Genomic DNA, 26,438 nt, shown 5'->3' with positions numbered 1-26,438 from the left:
TGTGTCTTTCTCTCTTTTTATCTGGTCTATACTTTTACACTTAACGTTAGATTGAAAAAATACGTGCGCGTCGATTAGCTTTATGAATAGAAAGAGAAAATTCATCGTTTCTATAAAAACACAGGGGCAAATATAAATTTTTAAATGCTGCATATAAATAACGCGTATTTTTTAATCAGGACATGTGCGGGGGTATTCACCAAATATCGTACTTTAATGTCATTTATTTTCTACGTTATGTGTCTGAATTGAAATAATTTTTAATCGATCTCACTCAGCATTTTCGATAATTTTCTGAAATTCTTAGACGCGCAGAGAGTAACTTTGTTTTAAACGTATTCTCGATTCTGCCTTTTCTCTCATATCGTCGAGATACATAACTATAAAACAAATTACAAAGATCGCAGCACCATAATAGAACTCGGGACACACAATTTATGCGCCGGAGGCGTAAATACTTATAAAGAACAAGAGATATATGTATATACCTATCAGATCTAGGAAACCGACCGTTTTTTTTTTGTTAATAATACCGGTAGAGATTCATAATTGAGCATTTTCTCTTACTCTTTCACACGCTCGCTTTCTTATCACATATGCTCGCATATATAAAGTTCGAGACGAATACGTATTAACGTTTCTCAACGAGTCGTTAAAAGATGCAGACAAAATGCAGCAAATGCGTATAATGTATTTCAAATTCGAGCAAATATCTGGATTGCATAAAAATATCTATTTTGTGTATTGATTTGTATTATATAATGATATATTATTCTACACTTTTTTTTTGTAGATCACATTTACATGATTTATTTATACTCCACGAAGCGAGTTAAGAGCATTTGCTACATTTTTCTTTCTCGATTAATTGTTTGTGAACCTCGCGTACAACATACATATATACGCAAAATTAACAATCGTTAATCGAGTAACAAATCGAGTATTTTACTCTTATCGAGCTTTTAACTAATAAATTAACACCGCGTCTCTCGCATTTTCTTTTTTTTTTTTTCCTAATTTACATTAATTACATAATATGTTAATTTTTCCTAAGATATGCAATGAACGTTAAAGTACAATACAATAAATTATATATATACGAATCTCTGTTAATACATACAATTAAGTCGAAATAATCGTCAATAGTACTTGTGCGTAAATCTTTCATGGGCGTACGATGTAAAATCTTCGCTGTAATGAAAGAATATCGATACGACAAACGTAATTATAATCCAAAATTAGGATAAATATTTAAGTGAGGTGTAAATACATACGCACACAAGTAAGATATACCTTAAATTATGAACGCAATAAAACTGAAACTAAGTATATATGTATATAATATAGCTAACGTTGTAAAATACTCACTATCAAAGTGTACGTTAGTATCTTTTTGTCCTCGAATTATCGAAGTGTGCAAAAATTGAAAACGACTTCACGAAATGTTAACAATATCCTTAACAATTTGTCACAATTTTATAGACAAATGTTGGTCCTTAAACAGGATCGCATAGTTGTTTAGAGTTTTTAAGAAACTCGTGCGATTTCTCGAACTTCAGATTCCGTAAAGGGGAAAATAGCTAATTTAATTATATATTCACACGATACTCTGCATACGCAATCGTAATTAGACACAGTCCATCAAACATTATTATTTGGTAACGAAAAGGAGATTACGAAGGGAGGGGGATAAGGGATAAGGGAAGGATAATTTCGCGTGGCACTATTTCAGTATGGCCTGAGTTCCTAGTATTCACATTTTTCTATCGACTAGGCTCGAAGTTTGTTCGAGTTACAGTAGCGTTTGCAATATCAAAGTCATTCTACATAGTTTCGCAGGATGTAGAGTTTCCTTTATTGTACGTGACGTCTTGTGTCATCTTGCTGGGGAATTAACAAGATTCCATTAATTCTCCGTTTGGGTAACGAGAACTCTTCTACGTCATTCGGCTACACCGCGCAGGTATGGCAATTTTCGTTACGTTATAATAAACAAAGCTTATTCTTAAAGCAGATATACTGCGTGCAATATGTATCAAGTCCTCCTTACTAGTAACAGCACTACCAAACGTTAGCATATAAAAGCTAGACTTAACTCTCCAAAGAGAGAGAGGGGGAGAGAGAGAGAGAGAAAGAGAGAGAGTTTAAGATACATTGGGAAATTATCCAAGATATTAATTTGTGTACAACATTTCGGATGACTGTGAGCAACGGTGTAACATATAATCGATACAAATATGTATTATTATCTATGTACGTGTTTCCCGGAGAAATACGATAAGACTGTTAGAATTTCTCCTTGTCTCTTGCGTATATATCCAGTAAGCTCGTCGCAAATAATTTTGGGAAAAGATTGAGTTTCACTTTGAGTAATAAATATTAACGCGCGCGATCGATAAAATATAAATCAATGATTAAAAAGTTAAATTAAGAAATATCGGTGCTAGAGACACTTGGTTGTATACATCACGTGTTTCGGCTAATCGATAGTAGCTGCTGACCAATAGCATGTGCCCGTTTATACCTGGCTCCGTGCAAAATTAGATTTGCACGCGGATGAAAATACTTTGCTTCCATTAGAAAAGAGACTTGGTCTTATTCGTTAATGCGGTCAGCAGCAGGTAAGTTTCATGCCACCTTCTTCTTAGTGGTCTTCTTACTGCGAGGCAAGGTAGCGAAACTCGTAATCTGAAATATGTGAAAATATTGTTTCATTATTTTTATTATGGAATTCAAAATTGGCATATTGTCAATCCCTTTTGCCATTGTTTTCATGTTTTGATAGAAATTGATCAGTAATTCGGTAAAAAAAAAGAGGAGCACAAGATCATCTTTTAAATAGTTTAATAGTTTAAAAGTTTAGATTTAAATTTAGTTTGATATGTATCATCTATGTTACATTAAGTTAATCATAAAATAGTTTAATTATGAGAATTGGAGATTTCCGATAAACCAAATAAAAACGAGTAAACTAAATAAATTGTGTGTGATTCGGAAGAGTTATGGATTAATTGCGTTAGAATTCCAAGAATTAATATCATGCAAGGCTACGTGTTATGATTAATGAAAATGGAGTTAATTATATGGATTAACAAGAGACACTCAGAAACTAATTCATACGATCTTAATGGATCAGTCCATTTCTTCTGCCCGGATTTCCAATTAGGATAAAATATCTAAGAAATATAGGAAAATGGGATAGCAGGAGGAACAAGCTTTTTTCTTATACTTTAACAAAAACAAAATAATGTAGTTATACGATTAAATAATTTCTATTAAATAACTTTAATTAATATCGGTGATAATCTCTGTTTTGCCACTGTGAGACAGCGACTGTGACATCTTACGAATCTCCAAGTTAGATTTATTTTCAAGATCCTTTTCATAATTTTCAAAGGTCTCCATATTTCTTGCATCGTCTCGAGTCTCGTTAGTTTCAATTTTATTGAGATCTGTTTCATTCAACGGTACGATAAAAGTATCTGATTTTTCAGTAGAAGAATTTACATTTTTATAGAAACTTTTAGTATTATGAGGTTCCGCTCTCAGTGAAATCTCTTCCACATCTATTTCCTGCTTTGAAGTTGATAATTTCGCGGATGCGTCCACGAATATCTGGGATCCAATACTACCCGATCTTGACGCTGATTCGCTGGTTTCGGAGAACGTGGAACTGGAATCATCCTCTTTAGACGAAGTTTCACTTTGCTCCTTGTGGAAAGCGTTGTGAAAGATATTCTTCGGGATCGTTAATAATTTGGAAAAACTCTCCTTAGCGCGTGATTTATTGGATTTCTTCTTCTTCTTTTTCAAGTCCGTCGTATGCGCCAAGAAAATATCTTTCATAGCATCCGCATTTGAAACGGTTCTTACCGTTCCAGTTTTAATGACCAAAGTAGCTTTCAAGGCGTTTTGAGACACATTTTCGTTGGTGTCTTCATTATTTATTGTTGCTTCAGTTTCTATTGGAGCTTTTGGAGCAGGTTTTTTATGATATTTACCTGCGCGATTATCGCCTTCAAGATTGCAACTCGATGAAATCGGCGTAACAGAACGCTGCATCGCAGTATCGCAATCCTTGCTCGAAGAATCATCAGCTTTTATTTCTGGTCTCTCACTAACGTTATGTTCCTTACCTTCGTCGATCGTATTCAATTTTTCTTGAGAAGATACGATGCTTCTCGCAACTTTATGCGCATCGTTTAACAATTCCTTCAGCTCATTGAACTTTTCCTGACATATTTCGCTAGTTACTCGTTCGATATCAGCACCAATATCGGGATTTTGGGAAGAGTTTACCTGACTGTCTCTTGAATCTTCATCAATATGTTCAATTTGTTTATTAGATTCAGCTTGCTGAAAATCAAGTTCTTTTATCGAGTTATCGACATTTATTTTATCTGCGCTTTCTGCAGGTATCGATAGCTTTTCAATTGAGATATTCTCGATTTCTATAGTTTGCACCGTTTGTAAGTCTACTTGAACGGTGTCTGTGTCTACGAATTCATTACTCGACTCTGTCGATGACGATTCACTGTTTTCTGTTTTTGGTGTGGATCGAGTTTCGTTCGCGGATTCATCGATAGAAGACGCGATAGATTTAAGTATCGGGCGATCTTTCAATGTCTGAGAAAATAATAGCAAAAGCTCGACAGCTTGTTCAGGAGTGAGGACATTCAGGGACGACGGGAGAGAGATATTTTCAGGAGATGGAAGATCGATGCGGTTGAAATCCTCGTCCCTGTCCTTCAAAGACCACAAAAAAAGTACGTATCATTAACTGAGTTGACGAATGTGTGCGTGTGTCGAAGAATGATCCGTGATTTCACTTTTTTTTGCAATAATACAATCGGTGCAATGATACAATTATTAATTTCTAAAGTACACTTATCGGCTTACTTCTGGTGTCTTCTTCGTAGTAGAACGAGGCTTCATGCGCGTTCTCGCGCCGACGCTCGACGTTCTTATTAAGGAATCACCCTGAGAAATAATGCGCTGAGACTGTAGTGCCTCGCCGCTACTGTAACCGCTAGATATGTCGTCCGAAGACCTTATATTTCTACGGATGTAGAAAAAATTCGTTATTACTAATATTCACACAAATAATGTCATGTAAATTTTGTTTTAATAAATATATTACGCACGTTAAACTAGCTATGGGTTCCCTAGGCCTTGGTTGTCGAACGTCGACATCCACTTCGGAAAAATACATGTCTACTCGAGATGCGTTGCTGCTGGACTGGGTTCTGCGAGGGCTGTAACCCCTTCTGCCGGTATGCTCTCTTCGACGAGGTTCTGCTACACAGAAATTTATTTATTTTAAAACAGTGCAATTTGAAATATATTTTTGAATACCTATATCTTGTTTCAATTTTTGAACTTGATTAATTAAATTAATAATATTTGATTTAGATCTCTATGCTCCAGATGAACATAAATAACGCATCAAGATATGGAAAAGAAAAAGCTGATGTTTGAAATTTTTTGCGCTTATTAAAAAAATAACTTGTTTATATTTTTTTCTAAAATGTAATATTTCTATTCAATTGCACGAGAACTAGAAATCAGCTACCTTGCATGTCTGTCTCGTCACGCGCATCGGGTGTGTTTCTATTTTCGTCCTCCTTTTCGCCGGTTAGATCACTGAGGCTGTAACTTTTTCTCAATTGTTGCACCAGTCCGCCGCCACCCTGGAAAAGGAAATCGCTCGTGAAACATCTCTCTCATTTCGTAGAGATGATGCGGCCAGCATATTACCTACCTACTGCGAAAAAAAAAGAATTGAATCATCGAGATTTTGATTAAGTGAAAAAAACAAAATAAAAATCTTACCAACCAAAAGAATGTTAATGTATTATCTGCCATCACCGGTCACGAAGGCAAACTCCCCTTACGCCAGATTTCGACAATCCGAAGGCGATTTCTTGCTTTTTCCATATCGAGACACTTGTATCTTATTTGTATCTATCGTTCTGTTAAACATGCGTTGCCCAAAAGCATACGGTATAATAGTGGATGCATTGTATGCGTAAGTAACGTCGCGTCTATATAATGCGTATAAGCGATTAGTTTTATTAACGTAAACTTATATTTTTGAAACAGATGCGCTACTTGGTAAAAGAGAATTAATGCTTATAATTCAATTTCTCCGTTCGCGAGATACAGCGAGAGGCAAGTAAAGGATGGAGGACGCGGTTACTGCGGCGAGATGTACACAATAGAAACGGAGAATCGAAGGCTCTCATCCAAGTAATGCTTTTATTTAAAAAAAAAAAAAAACCAACTCATAATAATCGAAGTCTTTGGGATCGGGTACAAAAATCTCTTACTCGCTAAGACAGCTCTCGACGTTGCAAGAGCTGGCGCGTAGAAAAACCACAGCAATAAGAAGGCACTAGAGGTTTACACGGCCAGAAATTGTCTTTGTTACCGCAAAGACAAAGACTGAACTCGCTTTTCCCGTATCGATTCCTTCAGTTCACAAGAACTGAAATACATGTAACATGCACATGTTACCGTTAAAGTGTTCATTACAGCCGCCAAAATCGTAGTTGTCCTACGGGATAAACGATTACGCGCGACTATAATATATAATACGGTGTATAAAAGTAATTCAATTTTTATAAAATCGCAAAGAGTTACACGTATTTTTTTTTTAATCTATGCGTCTCTATAAACCAAACAGTGACGGACGTTTTTATCAGACCAGCCTATCTGAAGCGACAGGACACGTCCATCATCCATTTGTTGACAACGCATAAGCTTTATTGCTGCATTTTTCCCATGTGCGTGTATATCGCAGGACACGTGTAATCTAACGCAAATCCATGTTTATCAGTAACTTTATAGATGAAACGCACAAACGAATACACAAATACGCGAATAACACTATCTAATTACGACGACAATGATAACAATGATGACTATGCTATAGCACACAATCTCGTTCATCTCGTTGTACGTTATCGTTATTCGATAATCATATTATTATGTATGTTGAAGAGAATTAGAAAAAGAAAATTTAATCAAAGTCAGCATTAACTAATGTTGGTGCAATCGCTGGTTAATTGTCTTAATAGCATTATTAAATTTATTCGTTATGCGCATTATATATATAAATTGCAAGAGATGATAAACGATAATGATGCGAAAAAATGTGTAATTGACTCTTGTAATAATTACATAGAATTTTTGAACAATACTTTTCTCTCGGACTTCTCTCATATTAAATCTCTGAGCTTTAATCATCATCCTTAAACCTATATTGAATGTCGCGCGCTTTAATTGACATTATTAACACCAACGTGATGTGCGCAATATTATATAAAAATATTGAAATTCCATTGTGATTCCACTAAGATTACTTTACGTTCCAGTTATATATAAGACGATCAGATACATATTTCTTATGATTTTCTAGACTCGAATAAAGTTTCACGTGGAAAAATACAAACAATATACGTATAAAATAAAGCATTCAAGTGAGTGAAAATGACTAACGACTCTTATTTTTGTCAAAAAAGTGTATACAATTAGAAATTGTCCATATCATATTCATTATAAAGAGATTAAAGTTGTAAAGTTCTCACGTCTTTAAAACAAAGAATACGAGATTGTATAAAATCTACGTTTCTCATGTCTCTTACCTTATCAATATATCAATCTTTTCATCACTAAAATATATTGCCCATTAAACAATCACACACAATGTAAATTTTACTTACGGAGGTAATAGATAATAGAGAGACAGAAGATATTATTCGTACTATTTAATGAAAATTTTTCGTGATATCGCGAACAGAAAATTTCGCTTCGAACTCGCGCATAAAAAAATCTAAAAAAAAAAAGTGATAGATGAAAGCGCATAAAAAAAAATCAATGTAAGTGTACAATGTGTAGAAAATTCTGTCATCGGTCCTCAAAGCGCTCTTTCGCGCGTAATTGAGTCTCTCTTATTTTACTTACTAATAATACAAATACAAATCAGCTGCATTCTTTCATGTCTTTGACAAAATCGCCGATACTTCTCAATATTATCGATCCATCGGTTTGCTTTTCAGGCTTCCGGTGATTTATCCTCATTCCACCATCTTTATACAGCATCATCCGTCTCTCGGATTAATTGACCTCGGCGTCGTCGCTAAAATCTATGTCATAATTCTTCGACTTGCAGGCACGATTCTTCTGACGTCTGGTGGCTTCGGTACTGCCACGTTCCTTCCTTGACTTTCGCGTCTTCTGCGGCGCTTCCTCTTCGGGCATTTTGAATATCGGTGGCTCCTCGTCCGGCAGCTCGTGATCGGTGTCCGTCGTCGGTAGCTCCTGCATTATCTCCTCGTCGTCATCCGAATCGCGGTGCTGCCAGTCGATGGAAACTACGTCGCCATTCACGAGACTATCGGACTTAGTACGTTGATTGCAGATCGCATTGCCGTCCAGACAATCCGGCCCGTCCAGCTGCTGGTTGTTTAACCGCGTCGTTGTTCTGGGGTTGGCTAAGCTAGAAATCGCCGGGTCTGATTGGCGGTCGGGGAGTGCACTCGTCGTGTTCGGGAATACGATCGGGAGATTCTATCGTATGACGCCGATATGACATTTTATTTATTTTTTTTTTTGCATTTCAATCGGTCAGCAATAATCGGCGTGTTGATGATTATTGTTGTTGTTACGGGTCAATGGTAGAATTTTATCGTGTAGTTGACGAGACGATTTGATAAGCAATGACAGCAGTTAAGACGTTGATCGGGCGGTGGTTAATGTGCTCGATGTTTTGTCGTGCATGGTTTTGCAGATGGCGATGGTCGGTTTGTTTGTTTGTTTTTTTCAATTTTTGATTAGGCAGTAAGACGGCGATGCGGCGACGTGCGGGAATGCGGACGGGACAGAGAACGAAAACAGAAAAAATCAAAAACACGTAAAATCATTAGTGGGCGAAATCGAGGACGGATCGATAGAAGTTTTATGCATGATAAATGAAAGCAAGAGTTCAGGCTGGTTAAAATACGTGATCAAACAAGGTAAAACATTCCTGGCAGCCTTTTTCCCAGAATACAAGATTTCATATATAAATTTTATTCTATATAATATTATATAATTAAATTTATATATATAAATAAATGCTATATTCTATATATGAGAAATAATTTAGATGTTGAAATTTTCATAGCGAAATTCTTCCTTAAAAGCTGCCAGCTCTTCTTACATCTACGTGTAAGAGTGTCCTATAAATTATCATTTTATCTTTTATCCGATTTTTCGAAATTAATGCGAGATCAATCGAGGCATTTTCAGATGAAAAAATGACGATAATTTCTGAACACCCTATATGACAACGATCTGACACTTTCTTTGGTTAACATAGGGTCTTACCTTGATGGCGGTCTGCATAAGGACCGTGGTGGCATAGTTTACGCCCTTAGTACCAAGATGCAACACCGCCGTGTAACCCTGCTCAGTCGCGCGTGCTATGGCTTCGTCGATCTCAGCTTCACGACGGATTAACGCGGGATGCACGAAGCGTCGATAAAGGATACTGGAGCCCTTAGTAGCCGGGCTCAGCAGCCATAGTACCAAGATGATTTTAATCTCATAGTAAAATGGGAACCTACGTAACAGACGTCGAGACACGTGTAAAAATGTCGCAGCGCCGATACGCTCTCATGCGACTTTTTCTTTCTTTCTTATTCGATTATCTATCTATTTATCTCCCAATTTTAATTATGTTAATTATATAATTAATATAAGAAAATTTGTGTACAAAAAATATTGTGTATAAATTGTCAGTTATATAATAAAGAAATTAAAAAATTGATTGATTAAGTCAGAATAAACAAAAATACTGAAGGCATCAATTTGACAGCGACGCTTTCTTTTCAAGCAAACTTGTCGTATTTTTATGTAATAATAATGATAAAATAACTGATTGTATACAACGTGTTATTACGCGCCTGTAATCTACTCGATTCGATTCGCGCTACGAAAAATTTGTCACGAGTGTCAAAGTGAGAGCGGCTTGGAGAAAAGCGCAAATATACTGAGAGAGTAATCTGACATTTCGACGCCAGAAGTATGTACTAGTTTCCTTTTTGGTTGTAATTCGAGTATGAAATCTGGTACGATGCTCTGCCCTCTGATGAGGAGGGAAACATAATGGGAGAGAAGGACAAGGAGAAACAGGGGAACGAAAAGGGAAGGAGAAGAGGGAAGAAGCTCGGGCAGAATCCTCAGAAGTGCATGTAAGCCAATATCTATCTCATCCAAAATTAGACTTTCGGAATTCCTCGCGGTGAGAGCGACTTTCAGACCGCGAGGTTCGCAGCTGGCTTGGTTTATTGGCCCCTTGCTTGCCCTCGCGCCGCGACTTCAAGATTCATCTCAATATCCGCTGTATTATGCTACACACGGTCGCTATCAAATCAACGCGTTGTTCTTTTCTATAGCGTGTCTCAGCTTTCATGCACTTTCTTTTATCCTCGGTACTCTTTAACTTTAAGGAACTGATAAGTTAACTTTCTTACAACGGAAGATTCAGATAATTTTTAAATTGCAAGCTCTTGATATATTATAAAATCCTCCAAATTAAGTTTGATATGTAAATCAAAAGCAATTATTAATTAAAAATATTATAAATGTGTAATACATATAAAATGATGCAAAAGAAATTATCAAAAATAAATGATTGCATCAAGTTTGATTAAGTTCTACGAGCAGGAAGATGGATTATATTGATAGATAAATGGATTAAAAGAGATAATGTAGCGAGGACTATTTTGATAATAATTACTTTCAATGAAATTTACAAACAGCGGAAATTTTAAATGCGCGATATTATGATTCTCATTTCCTATAGGCATTTCAATTATTATATCAAAATAACAGTTTTATCCAATTTTGTTTTATCCAAATATAAAAATATTACTTAATTATTTAGATAAATCGTATAAAATATACATTATTTGTAAAAGTAATGTGATAAATATGTAATAGTAATGTAATAATAGTCTCACCAAAAACTAAAGAAGACATCGGTAAAAGTTTCTGCGCACGTGAATAGCGCGAACACGATCCAGTACATCATCCATTTGACCTGAAACCAGAGAGATTCCAGAGTAATGGATTATTGCAAAAACAGCAGAGAAATATATTCCCGATTTATCTTCTTTTAATAAATAAAATGTTACAAATAGAATTAAAATGACAAAGAAAATCAATAAAAAATACCAAATCCATATAATATATATTAATTGTTGTCCAAAGAGCAAAAAGATTTAAAAATGTACCTAATTAAATTTTTAAAAATCAGGTTTTATTATTACTTATATTTTTTCCAAGCAGACGGTATTAAATACAAAATATTTATGACGTTAGTTAACGTAGCAACGTAAAACACCCTTGACTTTCATCAGTTTCACAAGCAAAAGGTTAGTGTTAAAAAATTTCCGAAACATTAATATTTCTGAATATAAATAGCATGTTTTCTGTGGGCAAATAACTAATTTGGTGTAAAAAAATATACGTAATATAAAATACGTAAAAATCTATGAAAATTTGATTGTATGAAGAGAATCTAAAATAAGATATGCATTTATATAAAGATAAAAAATTGAAAATATTTCTTAATTCCACTTAATCGGAATATTAAATCATAATCTACGAGATTTAATTGTCATTTAAAAAAAATCCATCAAGATTATATATTTTTATATATTTGTAACTTTGTAGTATATGAATTTTAAAAGAATTATTTTCATCACATTATGTCAAAAAATAATTATGTAATATATGTAGCTTAAAGTTTCAAAGTCTATTTTTAATTAAGTACATCCAGGATGTTTGGTTTAAAGGTTAAAACTGCATTCGCAAGAGCTACTTATTATTTATGTTTCTCTCTTACATATTCCTTGACATTCTTCGTGCGCACCGCCTTGTAGGAAGCGTATGCCGGGTAGAGAGTGCCGAAAACTAATCTGAAAATTGGATAAACGAGGCTGTAAATAAGGGATCGCGGCGACACTATCGCTAGGAACACTGTCAACAATCCGATGTTGTTCAATGTCATTCGTATGGGAAACGTTTGCAACGTTTGCCGCCACCAGGCCATCGTCTGTCTCGCTAAAAGATCGCCAATTTTCGCTCTGTGAATGAACGCGATCGGCAATTCGCTCGATCGCGGCCCGTTCTTTTCGAAGATTTCTATCGTCGATCGGGTTTTTCTCGTTTCCATTGTATTGTCAATTTATTTTCGTCTATCTCTCTCTCTCTTTCTCTCTCGCGCTATGACGAGAACGTTTCTCTGTTTCCGAAATCTTGAACTCTTCCGGAGATTCTGCGACGATCGTCGGACGAATACGACGAATCCAGCTGTAACACAAGAAAATGGAAATTATTTAACGGATACCGACGTGTGTTAATAATGCAAGTAGTGCAAAAATAATAGACTTAAAGAGCTGAAAGAGCTAGTTAGATGAAGTAAAGTACTTCAAGGTCTATTTAGTGAAATCAATTATCGGATTTGTTAAGGATTCAATGAATGAATCCAACAATTACAATCGTTACATATAGAGTAACACAGTGTTTCACTTTAATTAAAACATCGACAAAAGTAGAGACGTTGGTTTGGCACACATTACAACTTATCAGTATCATTATGAATGTATATCAATTAGAAATCATATTGTATTATAATAGCACTTGAATATGTATGTTCATGTACACATACAAAAATAATCAACTGTGGTTTCAATATAAATAATATGCTTTTATATTTAAATCATTGTAGGTCTAATTTTTTAAATGCTGAAAAATATTTGCAATATATTAGATGTAACTTTTCAATATAAATATAATTTATATATCATAAATATATTAAGTAATGCCTTGGATAGTATCGGAATTATCATGCGGTGCGCGCTTGCGAGCCTTTTATCTTCTAGTTTTTCGTCATTGTTCGGAAGGAGTACCTAGATACAGATCACAGATCCCGATATTTCGTCAACGTGCGCGATCAAAGTCCGGGTGCAAGCAAAGAAGATTCAGAGTCGAAGTTCTTGCTTGCACTTTCCTGCGTTTCCGCACGCATTAGCATTTTGCGCGGTGAACGTCCTTAAAATTATATTAACAATTCGTTTATTGACTCTCGAGCTATAACAGCAGGTATCACAAAACATTTAAGCTATCCGATCGAGCGATTTAACAGTTTTCGATATAAATGATGGCATCGCGGAATGATTATCGAACTCGGAATTCTGGAGCAGCGCTTTCGATTAAAGCGCAGTCATCCGACGTTGTATGTCTGCCTCGATTGCTGCGATCTCGTTTAAAGAATTGTGCAAGAAGCTTATTACAGAGATCCAGTTAAACACGCGATATCACCGATCCGCCATATGTATCTTATGAGAGATGAGAGATATAATTCATAATACGAATGCGCAGAAATTACTCCTTCAATTTTTCTCCATTTATACTTCCAAGCGTTATTTATGCAATTTATTGTCATTGCATTATAATGTTACAGTATGATCATATACCATAGAATAAATAAATGTTATATATACAGTAAAATATTAAATAAAAATTTGAATTAAATTAAGAAGATACATAGATTAAATTATCAATGATGCTAGGCGTACTTTCAAATCAATTCTATGGTATATTATTTTGATACAAATATTTTACAATACATTTGTATAAAAAAATAATTTGAAATAATTTTTTGTTTAATTTGAAATACTTACAAACTTTAATTATCTGCACATTAACCAAGAGGAACCTATTTCTTAAATAATAATACACTACTTAAGCAATTCGTCAAATTACACGCCATAATCATTGCGTTTGTTGATAATTCGATATACTGAAAGTTCTTTAATAATAATTTACCTCAGTTTTAAATTTTACAATACTACTTAATGATTTTTTCCTTACAATCCAATTCGTTTCTTCCGTTAGATTCATCCGCACGTTTTGTCTCCTTATTGTGGTTACTTATTCGTTCCTATTGAGGACGCTTTGTCAGTTCCTTCGTGTCAAAATCTGAAGTCTTTTCCTGATTCACGTTACTGTCCTGTGTTTTTGTTTTCCTCCGAAATTATTTCCTCGCGCGTATCTGAGGTCAAACTCCAAGTGCGCCGCGCTACTCGCTCTTCTCGCGATTGCTTCTAGTTCGAGACTAAACGCGTTCGTTCGAGTATCGTCAACGACGACGACGATGAGCAATACTGGCCGCGGAGACTCTATTTTCGCGTCTTAAGCCGCTATCACGCTCGCATTTCTAAACCGACGCGACATCCACGAGAGACTTCAGGTTAACCGCGGCTTTCTCGCATGATGATTCACTTCCGTAAACTAATATTCCGCATGTTCGTTCCGTGGACCTCTTTCGATCGGGTCAAAGCTGTTTACATGCGTTGTACATCAAGGTAAATAAAAATCGAGAAGAATATTATTCTCGAACATAGTAACTATTCCAAGAATTCTACATTTATTTACAAATTTATCGAGTGCTGCCGATAATATTGGATACTACAATTCATAATCTTCCATAATCTTTTTGGTATACTCAAATTTCAAATAAAAATTTTATTACAATCTTGCATTCGGAAATAGATGGAAACACTTTGATAACAAGACCAAGGTCTTGTTATCAAAGTTTAATTATACAAATTTTTAATGTTTAATTACTTGCAACTTTAAAGTTCTCTTAAAAATACTTAAAAATTGTTAAGACTTATTTCTGCTCCGAATAGGTCAACGTGATTGATAAAAGTAAACGCGAAAAACTTATCTATAGGAATGTCCTGTGTAATACATTAGATCAAAAATGTCCAAAACTGTTTCTGATATGTCTTTCAGGATAAAGAGTTAAAAGCGTTTGCGACCACGATGTATTTAGAGTGTACGACCGTTTTCCCGCGAGTGGGTCATCTCCGGACGCGCCAGAGAGCAACGAGTTAATTATATGCACCAACCTAGATATCGTGTCGGTCAAGCTTTATCGGAATAAAAGATCGCGATCGCTTAATTTTCTCGATGAATGTTCAAATTTAGCCGAACAAATTTTGCGCGCAAACTTAACGCCTCGGTATCGTTTTGTTTAAACTTAAATCGCGTGATTACGATACCAATATTCCTAAATGAATATCGCGCGACTTAGACATATAGAATAACACGTAAGTCATGTGGGAAATATAACGCGAACATTGTTTCTCCTGAACACGACATGTGCAAATATATGACGTTCTCTCGAAAGTTTCGACAGCACTCTAGAGGCCTCTAAAGTCTGTGGAGAATAAAATTAAACAGCGCATAATGCATAATAGCTATAACTTGTGTTTATAACTTTAGGAACTAATTTCGTACATTATTTGTTGCTTAATCAAATTTTATTTTATACAGCGAGATTTGAAAGAGAGAACAACGTTTGCTCTCTTTAATATATTTAATTCTTTTCAATCGACCAGAAATTTCCTCGTACGAGGAAAAACAATAGCCGCATTAATGCGACTTGCCAAGTCACTTCGTCGCCAGTCATCAGTCAAGCAAATGAAATTAGCGCGTTAGCATCAATTATCCATAGATCACGAGAGCAATAGAGAGCCTCTATTTTCTATCCCGGAAGAATGCGTTCCTTAATAACGTAATCTTACGTTATTCAACTCGATTTCACTATTGTCACAAAAAATTTAAGAATTTTTTCCATTCTGTATTATATTCGGAATATTTTTAATTTAGTTTTAAATTATATCACTATATATTATATTATAAATTATATCACTATTAGATTTTGAAAAAAATATCACAATAAATAATGCAATATATTAAACAAAATCTTTTTTTGTCTCTACAAATGTAGTCGTCACATTAAATAGCATTATCACACTTATCACTGTTATGTTCCGCGAGAAATTGTTTTAATAATTTAGATATCGATAATATGTATATATTCGATCAATCGTTCTTTCACGCGCGACATTGTTTGACATTTGTACGCGACTTGGTTTGAATATACGACATCGCGCGAAAAACTGAGCAAATTCTTCGCTTGGCCTGCGATCCTACGAAACTGCGGATGGTCGCCTGCAGTCGCAGGTAATTCGATGATTGTCACCAATGTCGCTCTCTGTCGTGGATTGCGTAACAGGTCGTGCCTAATGCGCAGTCCGTATCGCTTGCGCGAACACGATCGTTCGCGCGTATTATTCACGCCCGACCGCTTCCGGTTCCGGTTCCGATAGACGAGATGACGAAACGCGAATCATCCTTTTGATTCGTCTGTGGCGTATCAGGATCAAGGAGTTAGCCGACTGGCAATCGCGCGATAAGACCCGGACGATTTACGACCGTCGCGATTCCGTCGCGGCCATTTACGAAATTGAACGTCCACCTACTAGTTTTGCCCGAAGATTATCTATCGACCGGATATTTCATAAAGGAAGATCCCGCGACTTTTATCCCGCCTTTTTGTCTCCACTTCACTATTATGTGTGCTCGCTTCTTCCAGTCGTACATTTCTGTTCGGGCGAGTTTGTCAAAATTTTTATTACCTCTTTCTCTAATCTCTTTACTCGAGGAATGATGTTCGCGATCTGAAGTAAATTTTCGATTTAATATATCTATCAGAGGACACTCTGAAAATATGGCTATATTTTTATCTATATATAATTTTATTATTATTTTGGTATCCACTTTCTATAAACTTCAATTTTAATTTTTTTAATGATTTGTTCATTATTATTTTCTCAGATGTCGATAAATTGATTCGAGTTTCTCTTATTTTAGCGCAAAGTTACTTTCGCCGATTAACTTTGGATCGATATGTTGTTTACGATATCGGTTCTACCTCCATGTATATATCTTAAACTGAAAGCAGCATTGACAATATCTCGTTGCGTTTCTATTCAAGGTCGTGCAATACTCGAAAGTTTCCAACCAGCTGTGGCTACCATTATTTGCAGTTCCAGTGACTCACAAATGCTGGTGCAGTTTGTGCAGTTTCGTTCGCATGACTGAAATTATAATTGTTAACATTTGTTCCGTTAAATGATTTTACGTAAGTGTAGAGATGTTTCTACTGCAAAAAATGTGCTTTTTCCAGAAAATTATATTTTTCGAAAAAGGCCGCATAAATTATATTACGTATAATATACAAAATGAAAAAGTTTAATGAATTTAGTTAAAAAATTATTAAAAGTAACATATAATCATATTTTAAGATCTTCTTAAGAAAAAATATAGCTATATTTTCAGAGTGTCCTCTGATAGATATATTAAATCGAAAATTTACTTTAGATCGCGAATTATCTTCTGTATAAGAAATTACATAAATTTTCTAAGAAAAAAAATGTATATTTGTTGTTACTCTGTTATTGTATAGTCATCGAAAATAAGTAACTGCAACAATAACAGTTACAATTTACACATTACTTTCTAATCCTAAAAGTATTAATTCACTTACGCGACAGGAAATAAAAATATTTGATTAATTTATCATGTCCTAAACTTATGTATGCTTATACATTATTAAAGTTGTTAAATTAAAGAAAGAATTGCCAAAGAACGTACACTTACGTATAATGCAATTTAATGTTAATAATATATGTTTATCAATTTTGTTAATTTTTCTAATTTTTGCTATACATATATGTTTGTGTGTGTGTGTGTATAGGTATGTAATTAAAATTACACAAGTAATAGGTATGTAATTAAAATTACAAAAGTAAATAATTTTTTTTATATGGATATTATGTATCATGTAAAAAATGTATAAAATATTATTATAGTAGCCTCTAAAAACTTCGAATAGAGAAAAACAAAATAATAATCTAATGAGTTTTAATAAAAAGATGCATGTGGTTAAAACTTTAACAAAGAAACATTATATAAAAGTAAATACAGGAGATATAAAAGATTTTTTAGCAATCATGGAACTTCTTGTGGATTATTTCAATTTCATGTACGTTATGATAAATTATTTTTTTAATACATCGAATAACGAAATACTGCACTCATCTTTGATATCCTATGCATTTTATTTTGCTTGCTTTTTATTTTTAAAATGATACATAAAAAACATATTTTTTCAGAGGACATGTTATTTTTAATTTTTAAGATTTATTAAATGATATATGGCATAAACAAATAAATATGTAACGCGTATGTAACGCTTTGTAATATTCCAGTCATATAAATTATAGAATTTATCATTGAGCTTTCAAACTGGCGCTTGCGAAAGATTGATCGAAGCGTGATTCGAGCTTGTCGTTCGAAGCAAGTCAAATTGATTGCGATTCTATAAGATTGTTAATGCCATACGGTTTCACGCTTATTAATGACGACGACATGTAAGTTTTCCCTCTTTATCGCGACATAGGTATAAACAAGCTGGTCTTAATCGCGAGAACAAGATTATTCATACATATGTATCGCCAGGTCAAGATCATTGTCGTTCGTATGCGCATAGCCTGAATTCCGTTATGCTTCGTTAACCCGGACTATGATCTTCAACGTGATATCAAAGTTCCCCGGAAACTCAATATATTTCTACTTGTCAACCTTTGTTTTCGATAAATATTACATTTTGCATATTAATCGACACAAATCAGGTTTTGATATTTTAATTTGCAACATCAATTAATCAAATTTTTATTAAGTACTAAAACAACATAAGCGCGCGCTACGCGCGCGCCATTCTTCGATTTTATATAAAAAGAATGATATTTTTATATAAAGTTTGTTTAAACTTGATTAATATTTTTTGACAGAAATCAGCTGACTAAAGCGTTAATTTGTTAATTAAATTTTAAAATAATAGTATGTAATAAAAATTATAAAGTAATAATATGTTTTAAATAAAATGTTATAGTACTTTAAACTCGATTAATATTTTTTCACAGAAATCAGTTAATAACTGTCATTGTCAATTTGTACGCTGTTGTCTGTTTGGTACCAAATGATTCTGTAATCAATGTACTATTAAAATGTATAATCGATGAATTTTTGGCTCGTCTTAAAATATTGGAAATCGATACTTTTTACCGCTGACCCTCTGCGACGCAACCTTATTTTATGTTTATCGTATTAAAAAATTTGTACGCTGGTGTCTGCATGGTACCAAAAGATTCTGTAATCAATGTCCTATTAAAATGTATAATCGATGAATTTTTGGCTCGTCTTAAAATATTAGATATTGATATTTTTTTGACGCGGACCCTGTGCGACGCATCCTTAATTTATGTTTATCGTATTAAAAAATTTGTACGCTGGTGTCTGTTTGGTACCAAATGATTCTGTAATCAATGTACTATTAAAATGTATAATCGATGAATTTTTGGCTCGTCTTTAAATATTAGAAATCGATACTTTTTTACCGCTGATCCCATGCGACGCAATCTTATTTTATGTATATCAAGTTAAAAAATTTGTACGCTGGTGTCTGTTTGGTACCAAATGATTCTGTAATCAATGTACCATTAAAATGTATAATCGATGAATTTTTGGCTCGTCTTAAAATATTGGAAATCGATACTTTTTACCGCTGACCCTATGCGACGCAACATTATTTTAAGTATATCAAGTTAAAAAATTTGTACGCTGGTGTCTGATTGGTACCAAATGATTCTGTAATCAATGTACTATTAAAATGTATAATCGATGAATTTTTGGCTCGTCTTTAAATATTAGAAATCGATACTTTTTTACCGCTGATCCCATGCGACGCAACATTATTTTATGTATATCAAGTTAAAAAATTTGTACGCTGGTGTCTGTTTGGTACCAAAAGATTCTGTAATCAATGTACTATTAAAATGTATAATCGATGAATTTTTGGCTCGTCTTTAAATATTAGAAATTGATACTTTATTGACGCGGACCCTGTGTGACGCATCCTTAATTTATGTTTATCGTATTAAAAATTTGTACGCTGGTGTCTGTTTGGTACCAAATGATTCTGTAATCAATGTACTATTAAAATTTATAATCGATGAATTTTTGGCTCGTCTTAAAATATTGGAAATCGATACTTTTTACCGCTGACCCTATGCGACGCAACATTATTTTATGTATATCAAGTTAAAAAATTTGTACGCTGGTGTCTGTTTGGTACCAAAAGATTCTGTAATCAATGTACTATTAAAATGTTTAATCGATGAATTTTTGGCTCGTCTTAAAATATTGGAAATCGATACTTTTTACCGCTGACCCTATGCGACGCAACATTATTTTATGTATATCAAGTTAAAAAATTTGTACGCTGGTGTCTGCTTGGTACCAAAAGATTCTGTAATCAATGTAATATTAAAATGTATAATCGATGAATTTTTGGCTCGTCTCAAAATATTAGAAATTGATACTTTATTGACGCGGACCCTGTGCGACGCATCCTTAATTTATGTTTATCGTATTAAAAATTTGTACGCTGGTGTCTGTTTGGTACCAAAAGATTCTGTAATCAATGTACTATTAAAATGTATAATCGATGAATTTTTGGCTCGTCTTAAAATATTGGACATCGATACTTTTTACCGCTGACCCTATGCGACGCAACATTATTTTAAGTATATCAAGTTAAAAAATTTGTACGCTGGTGTCTGTTTGGTACCAAAAGATTCTGTAATCAATGTACTATTAAAATGTATAATCGATGAATTTTTGGCTCGTCTTAAAATATTAGATATCGATACTTTTTTGACGCGGACTCTGTGCGACGCATACTTATTTTATGTTTATCGTATTAAAAAAATTGTACGCTGGTGTCTGTTTGGTACCAAATGATTCTGTAATCAATGTACTATTAAAATGTATAATCGATGAATTTTTGGCTCGTCTTAAAATATTAGAAATCGATACTTTTTTGACGCGGACCCTGTGCGACGCATCCTTATTTTATGTTTATCGTATTAAAAAATTTGTACGCTGTTGTCTGCTTGGTACCAAAAGATTCTGTAATCAATGTACTATTAAAATGTATAATCGATGAATTTTTGGCTCGTCTTAAAATATTAGATATTGATATTTTTTTGACGCGGACCCTGTGCGACGCATCCTTAATTTATGTTTATCGTATTAAAAAATTTGTACGCTGGTGTCTGTTTGGTACCAAATGATTCTGTAATCAATGTACTATTAAAATGTATAATCGATGAATTTTTGGCTCGTCTTTAAATATTAGAAATCGATACTTTTTTACCGCTGATCCCATGCGACGCAATCTTATTTTATGTATATCAAGTTAAAAAATTTGTACGCTGGTGTCTGTTTGGTACCAAATGATTCTGTAATCAATGTACCATTAAAATGTATAATCGATGAATTTTTGGCTCGTCTTAAAATATTGGAAATCGATACTTTTTACCGCTGACCCTATGCGACGCAACATTATTTTAAGTATATCAAGTTAAAAAATTTGTACGCTGGTGTCTGATTGGTACCAAATGATTCTGTAATCAATGTACTATTAAAATGTATAATCGATGAATTTTTGGCTCGTCTTTAAATATTAGAAATCGATACTTTTTTACCGCTGATCCCATGCGACGCAACATTATTTTATGTATATCAAGTTAAAAAATTTGTACGCTGGTGTCTGCTTGGTACCAAAAGATTCTGTAATCAATGTACTATTAAAATGTATAATCGATGAATTTTTAGCTCGTCTTTAAATATTAGAAATTGATACTTTTTTACCGCTGATCCTATGCGACGCAACATTATTTTATGTATATCAAGTTAAAAAATTTGTACGCTGGTGTCTGTTTGGTACCAAAAGATTCTGTAATCAATGTACTATTAAAATGTATAATCGATGAATTTTTGGCTCGTCTTAAAATATTAGAAATTGATACTTTATTGACGCGGACCCTGTGTGACGCATCCTTAATTTATGTTTATCGTATTAAAAATTTGTACGCTGGTGTCTGTTTGGTACCAAATGATTCTGTAATCAATGTACTATTAAAATTTATAATCGATGAATTTTTGGCTCGTCTTAAAATATTGGAAATCGATACTTTTTACCGCTGACCCTATGCGACGCAACATTATTTTATGTATATCAAGTTAAAAAATTTGTACGCTGGTGTCTGTTTGGTACCAAAAGATTCTGTAATCAATGTACTATTAAAATGTTTAATCGATGAATTTTTGGCTCGTCTTAAAATATTGGAAATCGATACTTTTTACCGCTGACCCTATGCGACGCAACATTATTTTATGTATATCAAGTTAAAAAATTTGTACGCTGGTGTCTGCTTGGTACCAAAAGATTCTGTAATCAATGTAATATTAAAATGTATAATCGATGAATTTTTGGCTCGTCTTAAAATATTAGAAATCGATACTTTTTTACCGCTGACCCTATGCGACGCAACATTATTTTATGTATACCAAGTTAAAAAATTTGTACGCTGGTGTCTGTTTGATACCAAAAGATTCTATAATCAATGTACTATTAAAATGTATAATCGATGAATTTTTGGCTCGTCTTAAAATATTAGAAATTGATACTTTTTTGACGCGGACCCTGTGCGACGCATCCTTATTTTATGTATAGCAAATGAAAAAGTTTGTACGCTGTTGTCTGCTTGGTACCAAATGATTCTGTAATAAATGTACTATTAAAATGTATAATCGATGAATTTTTGGCTCGTCTTAAAATATTAGAAATTGATACTTTTTTACCGCTGACCCTATGCGACGCAACATTATTTTATGTTTATCGTATTAAAAAATTTGTACGCTGGTGTCTGCATGGTACCAAAAGATTCTGTAATCAATGTACTATTAAAATGTATAATCGATGAATTTTTGGCTCGTCTTAAAATATTGGAAATCGATACTTTTTACCGCTGACCCTATGCGACGCAACATTATTTTAAGTATATCAAGTTAAAAAATTTGTACGCTGGTGTCTGTTTGGTACCAAAAGATTCTGTAATCAATGTGCTATTAAAATGTATAATCGATGAATTTTTGGCTCGTCTTAAAATATTAGAAATCGATACTTTTTTGACGCGGACCCTGTGCGACGCATCCTTAATTTATGTTTATCGTATTAAAAATTTGTACGCTGGTGTCTGTTTGGTACCAAATGATTCTGTAATCAATGTACTATTAAAATGTATAATCGATGAATTTTTGGCTCGTCTTAAAATATTGGAAATCGATACTTTTTACCGCTGACCCTATGCGACGCAACATTATTTTAAGTATATCAAGTTAAAAAATTTGTACGCTGGTGTCTGTTTGGTACCAAAAGATTCTGTAATCAATGTGCTATTAAAATGTATAATCGATGAATTTTTGGCTCGTCTTAAAATATTAGAAATCGATACTTTTTTGACGCGGACCCTGTGCGACGCATCCTTAATTTATGTTTATCGTATTAAAAATTTGTACGCTGGTGTCTGTTTGGTACCAAATGATTCTGTAATCAATGTACTATTAAAATGTATAATCGATGAATTTTTGGCTCGTCTTAAAATATTGGAAATCGATACTTTTTACCGCTGACCCTATGCGACGCAACATTATTTTAAGTATATCAAGTTAAAAAATTTGTACGCTGGTGTCTGTTTGGTACCAAAAGATTCTGTAATCAATGTGCTATTAAAATGTATAATCGATGAATTTTTGGCTCGTCTTAAAATATTAGAAATCGATACTTTTTTGACGCGGACCCTGTGCGACGCATCCTTAATTTATGTTTATCGTATTAAAAATTTGTACGCTGGTGTCTGTTTGGTACCAAATGATTCTGTAATCAATGTACTATTAAAATGTATAATCGATGAATTTTTGGCTCGTCTTAAAATATTGGAAATCGATACTTTTTACCGCTGACCCTATGCGACGCAACATTATTTTAAGTATATCAAGTTAAAAAATTTGTACGCTGGTGTCTGTTTGGTACCAAAAGATTCTGTAATCAATGTGCTATTAAAATGTATAATCGATGAATTTTTGGCTCGTCTTAAAATATTAGAAATCGATACTTTTTTGACGCGGACCCTGTGCGACGCATCCTTAATTTATGTTTATCGTATTAAAAATTTGTACGCTGGTGTCTGTTTGGTACCAAATGATTCTGTAATCAATGTACTATTAAAATGTATAATCGATGAATTTTTGGCTCGTCTTAAAATATTGGAAATCGATACTTTTTACCGCTGACCCTATGCGACGCAACATTATTTTAAGTATATCAAGTTAAAAAATTTGTACGCTGGTGTCTGTTTGGTACCAAAAGATTCTGTAATCAATGTGCTATTAAAATGTATAATCGATGAATTTTTGGCTCGTCTTAAAATATTAGAAATCGATACTTTTTTGACGCGGACCCTGTGCGACGCATCCTTAATTTATGTTTATCGTATTAAAAATTTGTACGCTGGTGTCTGTTTGGTACCAAATGATTCTGTAATCAATGTACTATTAAAATGTATAATCGATGAATTTTTGGCTCGTCTTAAAATATTGGAAATCGATACTTTTTACCGCTGACCCTATGCGACGCAACATTATTTTAAGTATATCAAGTTAAAAAATTTGTACGCTGGTGTCTGTTTGGTACCAAAAGATTCTGTAATCAATGTGCTATTAAAATGTATAATCGATGAATTTTTGGCTCGTCTTAAAATATTAGAAATCGATACTTTTTTGACGCGGACCCTGTGCGACGCATCCTTAATTTATGTTTATCGTATTAAAAATTTGTACGCTGGTGTCTGTTTGGTACCAAATGATTCTGTAATCAATGTACTATTAAAATGTATAATCGATGAATTTTTGGCTCGTCTTAAAATATTGGAAATCGATACTTTTTACCGCTGACCCTATGCGACGCAACATTATTTTAAGTATATCAAGTTAAAAAATTTGTACGCTGGTGTCTGTTTGGTACCAAAAGATTCTGTAATCAATGTGCTATTAAAATGTATAATCGATGAATTTTTGGCTCGTCTTAAAATATTAGAAATCGATACTTTTTAGACGCGGACCCTGTGCGACGCATCCTTAATTTATGTTTATCGTATTAAAAATTTGTACGCTGGTGTCTGTTTGGTACCAAATGATTCTGTAATCAATGTACTATTAAAATGTATAATCGATGAATTTTTGGCTCGTCTTAAAATATTGGAAATCGATACTTTTTACCGCTGACCCTATGCGACGCAACATTATTTTAAGTATATCAAGTTAAAAAATTTGTACGCTGGTGTCTGTTTGGTACCAAAAGATTCTGTAATCAATGTATTATTAAAATGTATAATCGATGAATTTTTGGCTCGTCTTAAAATATTAGAAATCGATACTTTTTTGACGCGGACCCTGTGCGACGCATCCTTATTTTATGTATAGCAAATGAAAAAGTTTGTACGCTGTTGTCTGCTTGGTACCAAAAGATTCTGTAATCAATGTACTATTAAAATGTATAATCGATGAATTTTTGGCTCGTCTCAAAATATTAGAAATCGATACTATTTTGACGCTGACCCTGTGCGACGCATCCTTATTTTATGTTTATCGTATTAAAAAATTTGTACGCTGTTGTCTGCTTGGTACCAAAAGATTCTGTAATCAATGTCCTATTAAAATGTATAATCGATGAATTTTTGGCTCGTCTTAAAATATTAGAAATCGATACTTTTTTGACGCGGACCCTGTGCGACGCATCCTTAATTTATGTTTATCGTATTAAAAATTTGTACGCTGGTGTCTGTTTGGTACCAAATGATTCTGTAATCAATGTACTATTAAAATGTATAATCGATGAATTTTTGGCTCGTCTTAAAATATTGGAAATCGATACTTTTTACCGCTGACCCTATGCGACGCAACATTATTTTAAGTATATCAAGTTAAAAAATTTGTACGCTGGTGTCTGTTTGGTACCAAAAGATTCTGTAATCAATGTGCTATTAAAATGTATAATCGATGAATTTTTGGCTCGTCTTAAAATATTAGAAATCGATACTTTTTTGACGCGGACCCTGTGCGACGCATCCTTAATTTATGTTTATCGTATTAAAAATTTGTACGCTGGTGTCTGTTTGGTACCAAATGATTCTGTAATCAATGTACTATTAAAATGTATAATCGATGAATTTTTGGCTCGTCTTAAAATATTGGAAATCGATACTTTTTACCGCTGACCCTATGCGACGCAACATTATTTTAAGTATATCAAGTTAAAAAATTTGTACGCTGGTGTCTGTTTGGTACCAAAAGATTCTGTAATCAATGTGCTATTAAAATGTATAATCGATGAATTTTTGGCTCGTCTTAAAATATTAGAAATCGATACTTTTTTGACGCGGACCCTGTGCGACGCATCCTTAATTTATGTTTATCGTATTAAAAATTTGTACGCTGGTGTCTGTTTGGTACCAAATGATTCTGTAATCAATGTACTATTAAAATGTATAATCGATGAATTTTTGGCT

The 26,438-nt window shown here is 33.7% G+C and overlaps 1 protein-coding gene across 5 annotated transcripts in view; it reads right to left on the bottom strand.

Annotated features, from left to right (window-relative positions):
- Window positions 1–209: 209 nt before the first annotated feature.
- The window catches only part of LOC145934379 (uncharacterized), a 120,089-nt gene continuing 93,860 nt past the window's right edge, over window positions 210–26,438 (bottom strand). For 2 of the 5 annotated variants that reach the window (XM_083034755.1, XM_083034763.1), the window contains exons 2-9: window positions 11,894–12,360; window positions 11,007–11,086; window positions 9,370–9,604; window positions 5,573–5,690; window positions 5,145–5,298; window positions 4,900–5,059; window positions 3,121–4,746; window positions 210–2,688 (exon numbers count right to left, since the gene is read on the bottom strand). In XM_083034755.1, coding sequence (XP_082890881.1) covers window positions 3,286–4,746; window positions 4,900–5,059; window positions 5,145–5,298; window positions 5,573–5,690; window positions 9,370–9,604; window positions 11,007–11,086; window positions 11,894–12,223 — 2,538 coding nt within the window. In that variant the 5' untranslated portion in view covers window positions 12,224–12,360 and the 3' untranslated portion in view covers window positions 210–2,688; window positions 3,121–3,285. Of the gene's footprint in view, window positions 2,689–3,120; window positions 4,747–4,899; window positions 5,060–5,144; window positions 5,299–5,572; window positions 5,691–9,369; window positions 9,605–11,006; window positions 11,087–11,893; window positions 12,361–13,923; window positions 16,623–26,438 lie in introns of those variants that run through there. The other 3 variants (XM_083034748.1, XM_083034771.1, XM_083034780.1) reach the window with 3 other exon arrangements.

This window comes from Prenolepis imparis, unplaced genomic scaffold (genome assembly GCF_030444845.1).
Source record: "Prenolepis imparis isolate NDT839.2.m4 unplaced genomic scaffold, iyPreImpa1.0 SCAF_1, whole genome shotgun sequence".
NCBI classification, from domain to species: domain Eukaryota; kingdom Metazoa; phylum Arthropoda; class Insecta; order Hymenoptera; family Formicidae; genus Prenolepis; species Prenolepis imparis.
Note: the sequence above shows the minus strand (reverse complement) of the source record. Positions and strands in the feature narration are given on the sequence as shown.